Source organism: Anser brachyrhynchus (genome assembly GCF_964034855.1).
Source record: "Anser brachyrhynchus genome assembly, chromosome: 19".
Lineage (NCBI taxonomy): Eukaryota > Metazoa > Chordata > Aves > Anseriformes > Anatidae > Anser > Anser brachyrhynchus.
The window spans coordinates 9,665,255-9,681,221 of NC_137712.1; the positions used below are offsets into that span (position 1 = coordinate 9,665,255).

General features: G+C 53.6%; 1 protein-coding gene across 2 annotated transcripts in view; it reads left to right on the forward strand.

The window, feature by feature from the left end:
- The window catches only part of WHRN (whirlin), a 50,240-nt gene that overhangs the window by 8,081 nt on the left and 26,192 nt on the right, over positions 1-15,967 (forward strand). For both annotated transcript variants that reach the window (XM_080561584.1, XM_080561585.1), the window contains exon 2: positions 6,969-7,184. In XM_080561584.1, coding sequence (XP_080417710.1) covers positions 6,969-7,184 — 216 coding nt within the window. The remainder of the gene's footprint in view (positions 1-6,968; positions 7,185-15,967) is intronic.

Here is a 15,967-nt window from a genome sequence, read left to right on the forward strand (position 1 = left end):
ATTGCCATTCATTTCTGACATCTGTGTTCCTACTGGGGGGGGTTGGAGGTCTGGAAGATGCTTTTACAAAGCCTTTCAGCTCCCTTCAAGTGGAAAGAACGGGGGGAAAACTCTCAAGGTGGAAGGGGAAAGTCTTCAGTAGTGTGAGACTTGCTGGGCACAGATGGGTTTCGGGGAGGGTGGCAGCTGTCAGTAGGTCTCAGCAAAGAACACACTGTATTGTGTGTTTTTTCCGAAGGTAATAGCAGTGAGTACATGAGATGTTTCCTTTTTTTTTTTTTTTTTTAAGCAGTCTACCTCACTCCCAAAGGCTTTGATAGGTAATTAAATAATGTGTTGTCAGAGGATCAGTGGCTGTATGGAATCAGTCTGCCCTTCTCTCTGGCACTTGCTTTTTCTAATAATATTTCCAGGCAATTGGTGACTGTTTCCCTGCTAAATGTTTTGGCGCTGATCTCCACATTCGGTTGAATTATTTCCTTAAGCTCTTCTAGCAGGTGTGCTCGTGCATTGTGGTGCCAGTGTTAAAGCTTTCACACTGTGCTCTTCCAATGCATTATCGGTGGGACAGAGCCAAATATCTGAGCCTGGAGCAGAACACAGCAGCACGAACAGCGTGGTGCAGGTCCCTGAAACGGCTCGAGAAAGGAAAGTCGGCGCTGCCTGATGCTGCAGAGGGGATTAAGGAGGTGGAATTATTTTATTTAATGGTCCAGTGTAAATGGGTTAGGTTTAGTATGCCCATCGAATAGCATGCTTTCCCGAGAGCCTGCAGGCTGAGTTGTGCTGCTCATTTTTGTGATGTTAACTCTGCAGTCGCTGGGCACAAACTTGGTGGAGAAGTTCGTCCAGAGCCTGTCCATGGGCCGCACGCTTTCTCTGGTACGTGCAAGCTCAGGTCTGGTGAGCTCTTCCCTCTGCCCCAGGGGGCTGGGGTGACCTGTTTAGGGCTAGAGCTTCGTTCGTATGGGCAGGCGCTGGCCCTCTTACGTGCTGTTGGTGGCTTCTCTCCTGATGCTGAGGGGGGTCCAGGACCTCGCTGTGCCTTATGAGCAGGGCTGACAGCAAAATTGACGTCAGGGGACTTATGCCAGTTGGGTAGCACTGTGGCACCTTGGGAGCAGGGAAAGGCAAAGCACTTGATGTTGGAACAGCTGCTAGGCACGGGGCAAGCAGCCTGAAGGCTGAAGTGGGGGAGGTACAATGATGGAAACCTGTCAGAAAGCCCCCTTCACCAAGGGGCTGGTGCAGCTTTGCCTGCCGAAAAACACCCTGCTCAGAGGGGGGTTTTGGGACCCTACGTAACATTGCAGGAGGTACAAGGTGGGAGAAGTCAATGTGGTAAGGCTGAGAAATGATTCCTGTTGATTGATGGACATCCAGGAAGACCAGCTGGAAAATGGACCCTGTCCTTTGCCATAGATACTGTCCCTGCCGGCTGAAATCCCTGTGTGATGGCGGGGAAAGATGTGCTGAGGAAGCTGCCTGCATGGTCTGTGAGTAAATAGCACCTTTGATCCCAGATCGTCAGCTGGCTTTTTCTCACCAGCCCCAAGAAATTAAAATGAAACAGAACAATCCTGGGACAGCAGGGTGGAGGTGAGGAGACTTTAGAGGTCCCTGATGTCAGCTACAGCAAGAAATGTGGATGGAAAACAAAGGCTGCAAAGCGTGATTCCAGGTGGGGCTGCTGAAGCTCCAGCAGAAGGATGCCCAGGCTTGGCTTCTCCGTGCTGGAGCTTTGGTTCCTCTCCTGGCTCAGCCCAGAGCCCCCTGTGCCACCACGCTGAGCTGCTCGCCTCCCCTGAAATGACTCTTCTTTCCATGCCAGCTATTCCCACTTTCCTTTATTAGAAGCAAGATTTTGCTCTCATTCTGCAGTCATCTCCATGGGATGCTCCAGCACCTCGCCGTGTCCCGAGCTGGGGAGCAGCAGTGCTGTGGGAGCTCCCTGCAGCCCCCGGCCAGCCCGCGGGGGTCCCGGCTGCGCTTCGCATTGCTTTGGCCCTAATGCCCGTGGCGGTGCAGCAGCTGGCATAAACAGCCCCGTTAAATCCACCTCGTATCTCAGTGCTGAAGCAATAAAAATCGACAGGACCAAGGTGGTGTTGTAAGAAACTCACTGCAAATGCTCCGCTAGGGTGGTCACTTGGGTTCCTCTTCAGATCCGGCACTGGGGTTAGAGCCCCCTTTAGTGGGTGCCTTCTCCCAAAGCATGCTGTAACCATTTGAAGAACAGCTGGAAAGTAATTATCTCATGCTGCTAACTTTCCAAAGGTGCTTGGTAATCATGCTCAGTGGATGAGAAAATTACCTGCCAACTTCTTTGGGATGTCAAATCACCCTGGTTTCTTCTGGACTCTGAAAGCTGCTGAGAGCCTGCTGGCTGTGTATGTTTGCAGGGCTGAAGGGACTAAATGGGGAGGAGCAGGGGAGGGCACCCATCTCTCACATGCACCAGGCACGGTGAGAGCCTGCCTGGGTGCCTGGATGGAAAATCCAGATTATGCAGCTTGGAGGGGACTCGCTGCTGGGGCTGCCTCAGCTTTCTTTCCAAAACGGGAAGACGTGTCAGCCTCCTTACGGAGAGAATAAAGGCTGCTCCCAGTCAAGGCACCGGGATGGAAAATAGCAAAAGGCAGTGGCAATGCTCAGCTCTGCTGCCTGGCAGCCCTGCAGTCATACAGCCCTGCTGTGATACAGCCTGGTGTCAGCGTGGGGTTGGCTTTGCACGTAGGATGGGAACTGGCCTCAGCCCTTCACCTCCAGGTGAGTCACAGGCTGTGCAGTGTCAAGACAGTCCCTTTCCATCTGGGGCCCTGATCTGATGTGGTCCTGTGCCTCCAGGGATTGGCCCCCCAGCAGGTTCTGCTCCAGGGGTCTCTCCGGTGCCTCTGGGAGCATCACTGTTCCTCTGTTTCTCCCAAGGGTATTGGGTTTCATCTCCCCAGGTACCAGGAGGGGAACTGGTGCGAACCAGAGGATGAAACCAGCCTCGGTAAAGCCAGAAAAAAATAAAGAGAGTGAAGAGGAGAAACTTTCCCTGTGCAGGAAAATGGATAGCTGCTCCGTTCCCTTGGAGCTCAACAAAGCAGCTGGTGGGGATTTCTGTCTCTGGATGTGCTATGGAAGCTTCTCCCACTTGGCTCACCTGATGCTTCCTCATCTTGCAGCTCTGCCTGCCAAGGTTTTATAGGCTCATGCCAGATCTTGTTCCTTTGCCTGCTGTGCTTTATGGAACACCTGTGGTGCTGCCATCCGAGGGGAAAACACTGCTTCCCATCTCTGCTCACAGCCCGCCAGCTTGTGTTTAAATCTCTAGTGGCTGCCTCATGGACAGAAAGTTTCCTGGAGGCCCAAGTGTGTGAGCAAAATGGACTTCAACGGTCACTGCGTTGGAGAAGCCGTTTGCGCTGACCTCCCTGCGATGTTTGACAAGGCTCGGGTGGCCCGAGGGAGGATGCAGGTGGTGCTGAGCAGACCTTGTGCTCCTCAACCTCCTGCTCTCCCCCCCCTCAAACAGGGGCTGTGCAGGAGGGGAAAAGCAGATTCCTTTAGCTGTTTGTACTCGCAGCCAAAGGATTTACCCCCTGAGCTGGTACAAACCCAGGCTTATATTAAAAATAAAGTCTTTTCAAGCTGATGCACGACCATGAATCAGATCTATTCTTGTAAATCAGCTACAACTGTGCTTCACCGGCTGCGTCTCAGAGCTGTGCTTGAGCATCCTCTAGGCAAGGGAGGGAGGAGGGTTGGTGCTGTTGGCAGCGAAGTGTTGTTTGTGTTGCACTAAAGATCCAGTCTAGGTAACAGGATGCATTTGTTTGTGCTAAGAGGCTGATTAATTTGCTGACTCTGGCAATTAACTTCCCTCTGTAATGCTGCAGCTTGAAGGAAGCGAGCGGCGAGTTGCCTGTAAAAGCTGAGGGAGGAGGGTTTTGTTAGCAGAGGGCAAAAACTTAGGAGCCCCTTGCCTGTGAAGTTAGGAACAAATGGAGCAATTCCATCAGTGTTTGGGCAGAAACCACACTGGGCTTGTAGGACCAAATTGTTATATTATAGAGCCCTGGGTGGGGGTGTCTGGGTGCTGAGTGGGGCAGCTGCGGTCCTCTGCGACAGCCAGGCAGTGTTCGAGCATTGGGGAGAGGAAGCGTGAGCCTTGCTGCTTCATGCCTGGAAACCTGCTGAGGATGACGTGGCAGCCCCAGCCACCACCGTGCCTTCCATGGGGTCTGTCAGCAGCAGCATCCCGATGGCACCACCAGCTTCTGCTGGCTCCCTCCTCTCCTGCCAGCTCCTCCTGTACCTGTGCTGCTGCCTCCCGGCAGCTGCTCTGCTCCCCGCGGCGCTCTGCGGCCACCCCTATGCATAAAACATCTCACCGCTGGCGGCGATCCCGTCTCCTGGTGGCCTTGTCAAGGGAACTGCAGAGAAACATAACAAGTCCCTCGTAAATTTCTGGCCTCTCATCATGGGAACGTTTGCTGTGTCTGCAGAGAACAGCCCTGCTGTCCTGTGCTTTTGGTGGATGACATTAGCCCAGGCAGGGCGGGAGCTCCTGGGGCTAGGGACACGTCCTGGTGCTGAGCCCTGCCTGCGCCTGCTGCCTTCTCCCATGCCTGGTGCCTGTGCTGTGTGGTGCAAACCGCGGGGTTATTTTCGGTTCCCGTGTCACTGCCAGGATGGGTGCTCTGAGGAAGGGAAGAAATGGGGTCCCTGCTTGTGTGCCTGGCCTGGCCGCAGCTCTTGAGGTATTTCCATTTGCTCCTTATTTAAATTGCACCGACGTTCAGCTGCTGGCTTTGGGGCGCTGCATGAACACCCAGGCGAGGAGTGCCCCCAGTCAGAGCATGCAGAGCCCCCTCTTTCATTTAGAGGGGCAGAAGGGTGGGAGCATGGGTGTCAGTGGATAGGGTCACCTGGTGTTCCTGGGTGGAGCGGGGACCGGACCCTGTGTCCCTCGGGACGTGGCTTGGTCACCCCGTGTGTTTGGTGCGATGGCGTTGTCCTCGTTGTTTGCTGGTGCCTGATGAGGAGCTGCAGCCTCATTTAGAGACGAGGTTTTCCTCGTGGGACTCTCAGTGCTGTTTTGCCGTCTCGGTACCTAGTTACATAAACAGCATTACTCAGACTTAAAAGAGGATTTCATAGAAATGGCTCCAGTCTGAATGAATGAACAACGAGACAGGAGATGGGGCGCAGCTCCCCACAGAAAGCAGGGATCACGCTGCACTGGTGGCTGTAGGGCAGGTGAGAACCACTCTGCCACCCACAGCTCATGGGTGCGGTGTCCTAGGGCTGTGTGCGAGGCTTTGGGCTGGGAAGCCGAGCTGTGCCCTGAAGCACTGGGGCGTGCTGCTCTGCTCTCAGCCAGCCAGCCTGGCCTCTGCGAGCTTGCTGGGACAGGGTGGCAGCTGGTGGCAGGGCTGGGACAAGTCCCCATCACGGAGGTGGGGCAGGGGAACCCGGTGCTTGCCGCTGGCATGGTGAGAAGCGAGGTGTAAAAGTGCAGGGACGCAGCTGTGGTACTCCTGGCAGGATGGAGCCCAGTGAAGCCACAAGGAGGGATTTGTCTCCTGGTTTGCTTATTTTGGAAAGACCGATTCATTGGTTGTGCGTACCAGTTAGCTAAAGCTCGCTGTCTGCTTCAGAAAGGCTGACCTACCTGTGGCAGAGCTTGGTGGTCCGGGTAGCCTGGGAGGTGCACGATGAGTTTGCCGTGGGACGAAGCAGCACCCCTGGCTGTGCTACAGGGTCTGGGGGAGCTAAAGGGATGGGGGCTGGCTCAGCAAGCAGCCCGGGCTGTTGTAGCTCTCTGCGCTTGTCCTGCTGGGGCTGCTGGTTTCGTGGTGCTCGCTTCAGCTCTCCAGGCACGCGGTGACCTTGGGAGCGTGTGACCGACCGGCAGCCAAACCGCGGTGCAGGACGGAGATGCTGAACGGGGAATTGGCGAGCTGGATCCTCGCTCTGGCAGGGAGGACCAGGAGCGGTGCCAGGTCAGAGCTGGGACCCGGCCAGCCCGGCGTTACTGACGATATTACTCCTTCCCCAAGAGCTGCCGGCGTTTGTTCTTCCCCATCACGATCTTTGCTTGGCAGCTTCTGCTCGGTGGGGAGAGGAGACCTTGCGGGGGCACCTCAGTGAAAGGATGCACGTATGGAAGAAAACAAAGCAGCTCCTTTATGAGAGCAGGTCCTGAGTGCTGATGTTGCCAAGGCCTCAGAAGGGATCAGCACTTACAGCCGTCCCCAGGGAGGACTCCTGTAATGTTAATGGTGTTTTGATAAAAGCTTTGTCAGCTCCTCGCAGTGGAAGCTGGGGAGTCACAGGAGCAATTGCAAATGGCCTTATCTGGATCTCAAGGCCATCTTGGTGCGTGCTGTCTTATACATATTTATATATGTTTGTTAATGAGTGTACTCGTTAATTGGCTGCTTGTGCTGGGAGGGCAGCTGGTAACGAAATGGCAAGAGAGGCGAAATTTCTGGGTGCACTGTCAAGCAGCGCCTACTCCTGACGGCAGGATGGGGTTTGGGACCAGGCTGGGGGGGACCAACGGTGCTGTTCTCCCCAAGCAACGATCCCTGTCCTGCTTTGACCGCGTTCTGAGGCTGCTGAAAAGGCTCAGTGTGGGATTGGGTCCACACCGCGGTTTCCCCTAGGCATGTCACGGCCCAGCCTGCCTCCTAGCCTCAGCTTCAGCTGCTCTCTCCCTGGCTGGTGGAGAGAGCATTTCCTCTGTTGGCAGCAACATGGCCTGGGTCCTGCTGTAGTTCGAGAGAATATAAAAATCCCAGATCTTTCACTAGCTTTTCATGTAGCTCAGTCATTCAAGCCATGCTGCAAACACTGACAGAGATTTTTCACCCTCAAGGAAAGACAAAGCCGTGTCACTCCATAGCCCGGAGCCAGGTCGTCCTTTGCCTCCGCGGGCATTAACCCCCTCTTGTCTTTGGCTTGTCTTCCAGGTCCTGAAAGGCTGCAAGAAGCTGAACCTGTCCGTACACTCGGTGGGCCGCATCCCCGGGGGCTATGTCACCAACCACATCTACACCTGGGTGGACCCGCAGGGCCGCAGCGTGTCCCCGCCGCTGGGCCTGCCGCACCACCAGAACAGCTCGCTGCGCAAGGACAGCGAGAAGAGGAGCCACCTCCAGCTCCTGCAGGAGGGCGATGAGAAAAAGGTGAGCGGGGGGGGCAGCCACGGCCCTGCAGGCCCGTCCGCAGTCACCTGTTCCCGTGCGAGTGCCATATTCTGGCTTCCCTTGGGGCAGCCTTTATAGCAGAATATGCCGTGTCCCATTCTCCCCCCCGGGTCTGTAGCTTTCCTTCAGTTTCCACTGGGGAGCTGTGTGAGGCAAGACAGATTGGTTTTGGTCCCGTCTGATGCAAGTACAACTTGAGCCCATAATCCTTCCTGAGCTGGAGACGAGGCGCCGTCCAGACGCAGACTTGTCTGGCAGTGAGAGTGCTGTCAGGACGGTTAAATGAGAAATTGCTTGTGAGACTTTTCCCAAGCAGGTTGTTGTTTTGGCTCGAGGCCCTTTGCTATTATGGTCAGTGGGAGACTGACCCTCTGTTCTGGTCGGGAGGGCCTGTGGGTGCGGAGGGCTGGATCCCAGCGTGCATTACTGTCCTTCTGCTGGCCTTTCAGATCTTTCCTCAGATGTTTCCATCAGGCTTTCTTGGGTGTCTTGGCAGGTTTGCCTAAGTAAAAATAAATAAATAAATAAATAAACTGCTTCCAAAATTGCTATAAAATAAAACAGATACTTTTCTGCTTGGGGAGAGGCAAGCAGAGCCAGGAGGGGCCTGGACAGTGCCCGTGCAAAGCCCTGGCAAGTGAAAACGGAGCAGGAAGGGAACAGTTTTCATACTGGTGCCCAGGGGAGCTGGCGGGATCTGGCCAGTGGTGGGTGGACCACTGCAGCGGGGCCTGTGGCAGAACAGAAAGCATATCAGCATGTCTCATTCCCAGTCCTCTTCTCTGACTGTGAGCCCATCATCCCTTGAGATAGGCCATATAATAAGCAAAGCCACCTGACTGTGTGTTCACTGTGCAATATCTCATCTCAGGGATTTAGTTTTCTTCTCCTTTGTGCTTCTTGTGCACAGAGAGACCTTGAGACTTGTTGCAGATGCAGAGGAACAGCGCTTCGATGCCCTCGTGTTGGGGCATGGGCTGGAGGGGCAGATGCTGCTCCCAGCAGTGATGGATAGGGAACCTGTTTGTCCCGTGCCAGCAGATGGTATCGCCTCTGTGGTGTTCGTGGGACTGTCATACGAGTGAGTGGGGGCACTTGCTGCCCAAAGGCATGGAGTTATCTGAAGCCTCGACATATTTCCTTCTGCTTATCCTGAGATCACTCTGGCTGCCCCCAGCGCTTTGATTGTTTGCCCCAAATGTCCTCAGCTCAGCCTGGAAAGCTGTAAGCTGGGGCCTCCCAACTCAGCCAGAGAGGGAAAAATCTAATTCAGGATGAGGCAGTTTGCTGATGAAATATTCATGTGGGCCACAAGGGAGAAGGGCACATTATTTTTACTTTAAGAAGAGAAACTGCTGCTAGCTTGCTGGTGTCCCCCACCCCCTACCACTCTGTGTCACCTTGATACAGCCCCTGCAGAGCACGCAGAGGCTCTTTGAAGCTGCAGATAGGAGGTGTTTCTGCACGTCGTTCCTTTACAGCTTGCTGTGTAACAACATGAGATGCTCAGAAGCCTGCTGCTGTGTGAGTCCCTTCCCAAGCGTCTGATCTCCAGGGAGATGTGCTGCGGGGCTCTCTGGCAGGGTTGGTGCTGCATGGGCTGCCGTTGGACCAAAGCACCCTCCTCTTTGCTGCTCTGGTCCCAGGCTCGCCAAAGCTGTATCCTGGGGGTGCACAGGAAAATGAATGAACTTTGCAAGTTAAACCAGCCTTAATTACCGTAGCTTCATTTGCTTCGGAAGTGAATTCAAGCCAAGTTGAATGAAGGCCACATTAAACTTCTAAGAGCATCCATGGCTTGGATGCTGTTGCCCAAACTCACTCCCAAAGTGCGAGGGCCCCCAGCTCCAAGTGTGGCACCATCCTGGCCTCAGCCTGGCTGCAGGACCTTGGTGTGCAGGAGAGGCTGTCCTCGCTCTGAGCTGTGCTCTGGTGCTGTTGCTGGCTTTTCCCAAATCTGTGCTTGTTCTTCCATTCCCTGGCACTGCCTTCTTGCAGTCTGGGCAAGCAGACAGCCCTTTGAGTCCTTCTAATGGAGGATCACGCATTGATCCCAGGGCAGGGCATGAGCACCCCTCTATTAACTGGGAAGAGTCAATTGCAATTGCAGAAAATGTTTGAAGCTCACAGAAATGGGTTTGTAAAGAGCTGATGCAGAGGGCAGTGCTGGACCATGAGAGCAGGCACTACTCCACCTTCTCCTGGCATCACTCCTCTGGGGCACATCACAGCTGCCACTGCTGTTCCCATCTGACCCCCCAGGCCCCACTGGCCACGTTACCCTCCTTTTCCCAGCAGCTGTGGGCTGGGTGGTGTTCCAGTCCTGGGAGCCCGACGCAGCTTGCGCCTGGCCCTTGGCTCCTCGGCTCCTCCAGACGTGATGTGGGGCAGTGAAAGCAAGCCCCACCGTGATCAAAGGCTGGCTGGCAGCAAGGAGAGCCTGACCTGGCCGGTGGCTTTGAGAGGGGTTGTTTGGTGTGACTGCATGTTATTGGTCTGAATATGTGCTTCGGGGCATGAATTTACAGAGTTGTTTTGTCCTGCCATTTCTGTGCACCACTGAGAGATGAAAATACACCCCAGAACAGGGGAGCGGTCTGCCTCTAGCTTTTTTCTTTTCCACTTGTGTTTGTTTATATATTGCTGTTAGAAATGGGGTTGTTCTGTTCACAAATATCATGCAAATAAATGCAACGTATCCCTGGTTAATTCAGCCCAGTCAGCTGGAATTGACAGGTATCCCTGAGGGCTGTTTGATTTCTGGATGGCTTTACATCCTAAGGCAAAGGTTGGGGATTAGTGGGGTTTTTCCACCCCTCACCCCCCATTGCTAATCGATCTGAATGTCCTGGAACACATACACAAAAGCGTTCTAGCAGGCACTGTTTGGGAAAATGGGCAGAGATCAGGCTTCAGCCCTACAGCAGGAGGATGTAAACCAGGAACTTTGTTAATGCTTTGCTACAGTTCAGTAAACCTGCAGTGCTGCAGTGGTTAAGGAGATGTTTCCAGCTTTTGCAAGGTTAAATTCGAGGTTGGAGGTGTCCTGCATTCATCAGGCAATAGAGATATCCCTGTCTGGCTACCTTTCTCCCCAGTGCTGCTGTTCCTGCTGAAAGGATGGATTTTGTAGCGTAGTTTAACAAGTTTGCTTATCTGCAGGCAGGAGCATTCATTATCAAAAGGCTTGAAATGGAAACCGCTGCTGTTGGCGTGCGTGTGACAGCGTAAGCGATCTGTCTGGCGGCGGAGGGACGGGCACGTGGCTGCCTGCCATCCCGCGGCGGGCACCCGGCGGTGGATGAAGGCACGGAGCAGATGGGCTGCAGCGGTGTGTGGCCAGGCTGGGGGGGCTTTCAGCTCACCGGCAGGCTCACCTCCTCGGGGAGCTTGGCTGTAGCACAGGTTCAGCCCAGAAGGCAGCCAGCACTGCTGGTGCTTTGCTCACCCTTGGCTTCGGATCTTTGCATGGACGCTGGGATTCCGTTGCTTTTGGCTATGAAAGGAACTGTTTTGGGGATTTGGGAAGCTACCAGTGGGCTGTCCACTGACTTTGCTTTCACCCTCCTTTCCAGGCAGGGGTTCTGGGCCAAAACGCAGCTTGGGTCAGGAGCTATTCTGAATGGACAAGCAGGAGGTGGATGCTAAGACCTGGGTCAGTCACTCAGTGTAGTCCTGACCTAGTATGAATAATATGTCAGGAGAAGGCACAAGGGGTGCAAGAGTTAATGGGAACGGAGGGATGAGGGAGGTGCTGGCACATATGCACCTGTGGTTGTGCAAGTTGTTGCAAATCTTGATGCTGTCCATGTTCACGTTGTCTGTGCCAGGTTGAAGAGATGGCTGTATTTCCAAGTTTTCCCTATTACTAGTTTCAGGTGGTCACAAACAGGCAGCCTTCCCTGCAGCCAGAATGAGTGGGTTTGTTGTGCACTCTGTGCACATCTTCCCCATAGGTGAAGTAGCCAGGGATGGCGGGCAGTAGCTAGTTTGAAATGAAGAGCTAGCGGTGCTGCAGAGGTCAGGGGACATTCCTGGAGCTGTCCGTCTCCAGGACAGACACAGCGGCAGGGCACAGTCCCTCGGCAGCATCCCAATGGAGGAAGCAAACTCCTTACTGGGGAGGTGGGACCTGTTTGCAGTGGTCACCCCACGTTTCAGAGCAGGTTAATGTTTATGATCTGTTCAGGCTCAAACCGTTGGGATTTTGACAACAGCAAAAACCACTTATGCTGTGAATTGTCATTGATGCTCTTCTGGGATCAACAGCTTATTTCATTAAAAGCACTTTGGAAACCATCAGCCAGCAAAAACTCATAGGTGCTGCTCAGCTGGGAGGAAGACGAAATGCTCTGCAAGTGTTGCACTGCTAATTCCCCGAGAAATGCCATTTCATCAGCTGAATTGTTGCTCTAATGTGCTGATTGCCAAGGGAGCTGCTTACTCCTTTATGCTTTCGGTGCAGCAAAAGAAAGAAAAATATATTCAGAGAAGAGAATGAGAACCTCTCTTTGCCTCCAGGCAATTTTGTATTCAAAAGTAGCTATGTTTGTTACCAAAAAAAAAGAAAGCAAAAAACAAAAAGAAAAAATACATCTGTGATAACATTGTGTGGCTTGAATGCTTTCGGGAGGCTAATGGTGACTACTTGAGCATGAAGGATAAGAGATGCAGGAGAGATAAGGACAGATTTCTTTCTCTTGGGTTGTGATGACGTTTTCAGCGCGGAGCAGCACAGCTCCCTGCTTCTCCTGCTGTTTGCCTGCTCTGACCTTGCTGGGTTTGTGGCTAGAGGCCTGCCCAGGCTACTTACCGACTCGTGGTCACCTCCCCACCTGCCTGCAGGTTTTCTGTGGAGATTGAGCATGTGCCATGGGTGGCTGGTCCCTCGGTCCCTGAGGTAAAAATTATCCCTCTGCCTTGGGCCGCACTGCCCTGGCAGGCCTCACCTCAGCACGGCCCTCAGGTCAACCCATGCCGGGGTGCTGTCCTTCGCTACAGGCACTTTAAGCAGAAACAACACCCAAAAGTGATGTTTGTTCCCAAAGCCATGGGGACTACAAGCCCCAGTGGGGTTCAACAGCAGCCGGGTGGATGGCCCGGCCTGGAGACCGTCGTGTGGTGCCGCTGTTTTGGCCTGCCCGTCCCCCTGCGCCAGGTGTCACCGCTCAGCCGTGGGAGGTGGGCTCGCACCTCGGCACGATGTCCAGACATGAGCCGGTGGGGTTCCCTCCGTAAGCAGGAGGGGAGATGAGCCCCGCGAGCCCCCTTAAGTGTTGTTTTTGTCGTGTGTTAGCAGTAATGGCATGGAAATAGCTGTCGGCACGGGTGAAACCTCCTCCGTCTGTCACGCAGCTGTGCGCTGAATTGTACCGATGCAGAGCAATTCTTGTCTGAAAGAGCTTTTTCTAATGGTAAAATTGAATCTGTCAACAGGTAATTTCATAAACCCGGAGAAAAGAAATCCCATGCAAGAATCAACTCAGAGCAAACGCCTTATCGATTATGTGGTTTTTTTTTTCTTCATTTCCTGCAGCAGCAGGAGGAAGATGTTTCAGTGCTGAAATTGAGATTAAAATTGTGTCCCTGACCTTCCAAATGCCGCATTGTACGTGCAGGGGTAGCCTAGGGCTGGCCTCGGCCCTGGTGAGGCACAGGGGAGGAGGTGAGCGCTATGTAGCCCCAGGGACAGCACGGCTTGGACCGTGCTCTGCAGCTGTGCCACAGCCCCCGTCCCACCCCGTGGCCATGCTTGCAGCATGGGCTTGAGGAGCAGGAGAGGTGCCCTCGGAGGGCATCGCAATGGCTGGGGACCATCCCATGCCTGGGGGAGCCGGTGTGACGATGCCAACCCCAGCGGCAGCCTCACAGCGTGTCTGTGGCAGGCCCCGTCCCTGCAGACAGCCTCCTGGAGGCAGCAGGCCCTTGAGAAACTCCGCAAACTGCCTCCCCCATTATCCCTAAGCCCCTGAGCAGGGATAGGGGCTTCATCCTGGCAATCGGCTTATCGCTGGGTTTGGCTCCTGGAGCGCCATCTCCCTGCGCCTCCTTCCTGCCTCCCTCGCCTGTCCTCCGTCTGATCAAACCGAGCCTCCTGCCTGTGTGCGCTCGCTTCATTTCTCGGCTATTCCCTAAATCTGCTGTTTGTCAATAAGCCGAACGCTTTCAGAGTTGTTTTTTCCTCCAGCCCCTGCTGTTGTGATGCTTTCCCAGCAGCCTGAGGTTCTCTTGCAATTTCTGCAGCGTTTATTTGGAGAGGCGTAGGTAGTTGTTGATTAAGAAACGCAATTAAGCCTTCAACAACCCAACTTGCAGGGATTGCCAGCAGTAACATTTTTAAGTGATGCTTTTTTTTTTTTTTTTTTTTTAACCACACAGCTGAAGCTTGCAGGGAGGAAGGTCTTTCAGACCTTTATTGCTCGGGGCTGTATTCATTGCTTTCCACTTGCTGCTTCTTGAGGACTAGATTCTCCTGGTACGTGTGTGAACATAAACTAGCTCTCTCAGCACCACCCCAGCTTTGAAGGAGTATCTCTTATTCAATCCGATGATACTGGGGTGGGGAGATGAGCTTCCAAATCCCTCGGGCGGTGTTAAAAGGAAATGTAAATGTCTTGATACGGAGCTACTGCTTGCGTTGCTAGCCTTAGCGCAGTGCTGGTGAATTTATTTGTTGTTCAGGGATGCACGGAGGGGGAGTGTGGCCAGTACCAGGCTATTTTTACCCTGATCTGTGGTTTTGTGTGCTTTGCTGCTACGTGTATTTTTATCAAAGTTGGGGAATTTTTGAAATGCATGGCGATGGTGCGGTGAAGAAATTCTAGTAGGGGGGGAAACCCTGAATGTTGTTAGGACAAACGGAGAGAAAAGAGAAAGATTTTGGACAAGTTTAATGTTCTTTTGGTTTAAAAAGCACAGTGAAACTTCTGTAATGTAATAGTTCAATCAGAGCAACATTTTCACGTAAAAAAAAAAAGTTAAACTGCCCTTGATTTTGGCAGGCAAATGCTCTGCTGGGTGGGTAGTCTGCCAGCTTTCCTCTCCAGCCTGGAGCATGAAGGTGTCTTTATGGTTCCTTTATAATGCTTCAATCCTAAAATTGTTTCCAGCAATTTGTGCGCTGCAAAGCAGGTGAGGGATTAACCCAGGGGATTTCAGTTCTGTGCAGCCCCAGACGAGGGCGGTGATGCGGGTGGATAACTTCTCACAGCTCCCGTGCCCGGCTTTCCGAGGCACAGCCATTCACCGAGTGCGAGCAGCGGGTGCTGTGCTGAGAGCGGCGGTGGCGTGTTTGTGGGATCACCCCAGCTTTGGCCCACAGCCCCACGAAGCACAAGCTGATGAGGCATTAGTGGAGTTTCCAGCCGGCTGTGATCCCAGCATGGAAAAGCAGGAACTGTTTTGGCATCCACGTCGTAAAGTACACAATTTTGCAGCTCCTACTCCCTGCCAGTCCCTAGGCAGACTTCTGTCCTGCGGCTGCTTTACCACCCAGATAAAAAGGATTTTCATTGCCAGTCTCCCTAAAGCTGGGCTGAATTCTCTGCATAATGCGGTGTCCTCCAAAAAGGCAGGTTAATTAATGAACTGAAGCTGGAAATGACTTTCCCATCCAGGTAAACGTGAAAGCTTTTGATTTGACTGGGCTGAAGAGTTTAGATATAAAAACCCGTTCACAAGCAGGCCTGGTTCTGGTTGTTTCTGCCAGAATGAAATGCGTCTTGGCTTTTCCCATTTGTTTTTATTCCTGCTGTCTGCTTTTCTCCAGAATCGGCTTGAAACTTGGGACAAAAGAGAAATAAAAAAAAACCACCAACAACCTGGAGTTATTAATTTAGAAAATGTCATGCGGTGACTGCACAAAGGCCGTTTTAAATTGAGAGCCCCCACGGGAGCTAAACACAGGCTTGCTTATTCCCACTAAATTCTCACCCGAACCTTCATCCACCACCAGGCCCTGCGGGCAGGGGAGGTGGGAGGCGGGCAGCTGGCGGTGCTGGTGGCTTTGGGACCCCTGCAGCATCAGCGACGGCGGCTCGGGTGCTGCACGGTGCTGCTGCTGTCGGAGCGCTGCGGAAAGCGCTGAGCATCTGTTGTGGTATGTGCTGGTGTCCTGAGCAGCACAGGTGGAACATCTGCCCAAGCGTTATTAATGAGAGATAATCAGGCACGTGGCTGTGCGGAGGGTTCCTGAATGCCTTCTGTGCAGGATGCTCTGAGGACGGGCGAGGCGTCCTGGTGGGTTTAGCAGCGAGATGGAGGGGACCACGGGTACCTGTAGGAGCGAGGCTTCAGGTACACGAGGGTGTGCTGCTTGCTCCAGCAGTGACCGGATCACGCCCGGGTGTTTGGGTGACCCATTCAGTACCTGCACATCACATTTCTGCTCAGGTCCTGAGCCTGAGCTGGAGGTTGGGAGCAAAACACCACAGCGTACAGGCAGGGCCAGATTTGGAAGGGAAATCAACTTTGCGGCCCTGGTTGCTGGTTGCTCCCTGATGGGGAGAGTCAGGCGCTGCCCCTGCTGCAGGCATGAGCTGCAGGAGTGCCACTGGGTCTTCTGCAAGCCCCGAAGTCCTTTACAGGGACAGGCAGCAGGACAGGCTGGGGCTAGGACATCTCGTCCCTTCCTCCATGGTATTCCTTGGTGAAGCAGTTGCAACGAAGTCCTCGCTGGAGCAGTTTTTCTGTTGCTTGTTCTCTGCCCTCCCTCCAGGGAGAGAGCTTCTGGGGCAGCCCCTTGCAGTCGTGCTGTGTGAGAG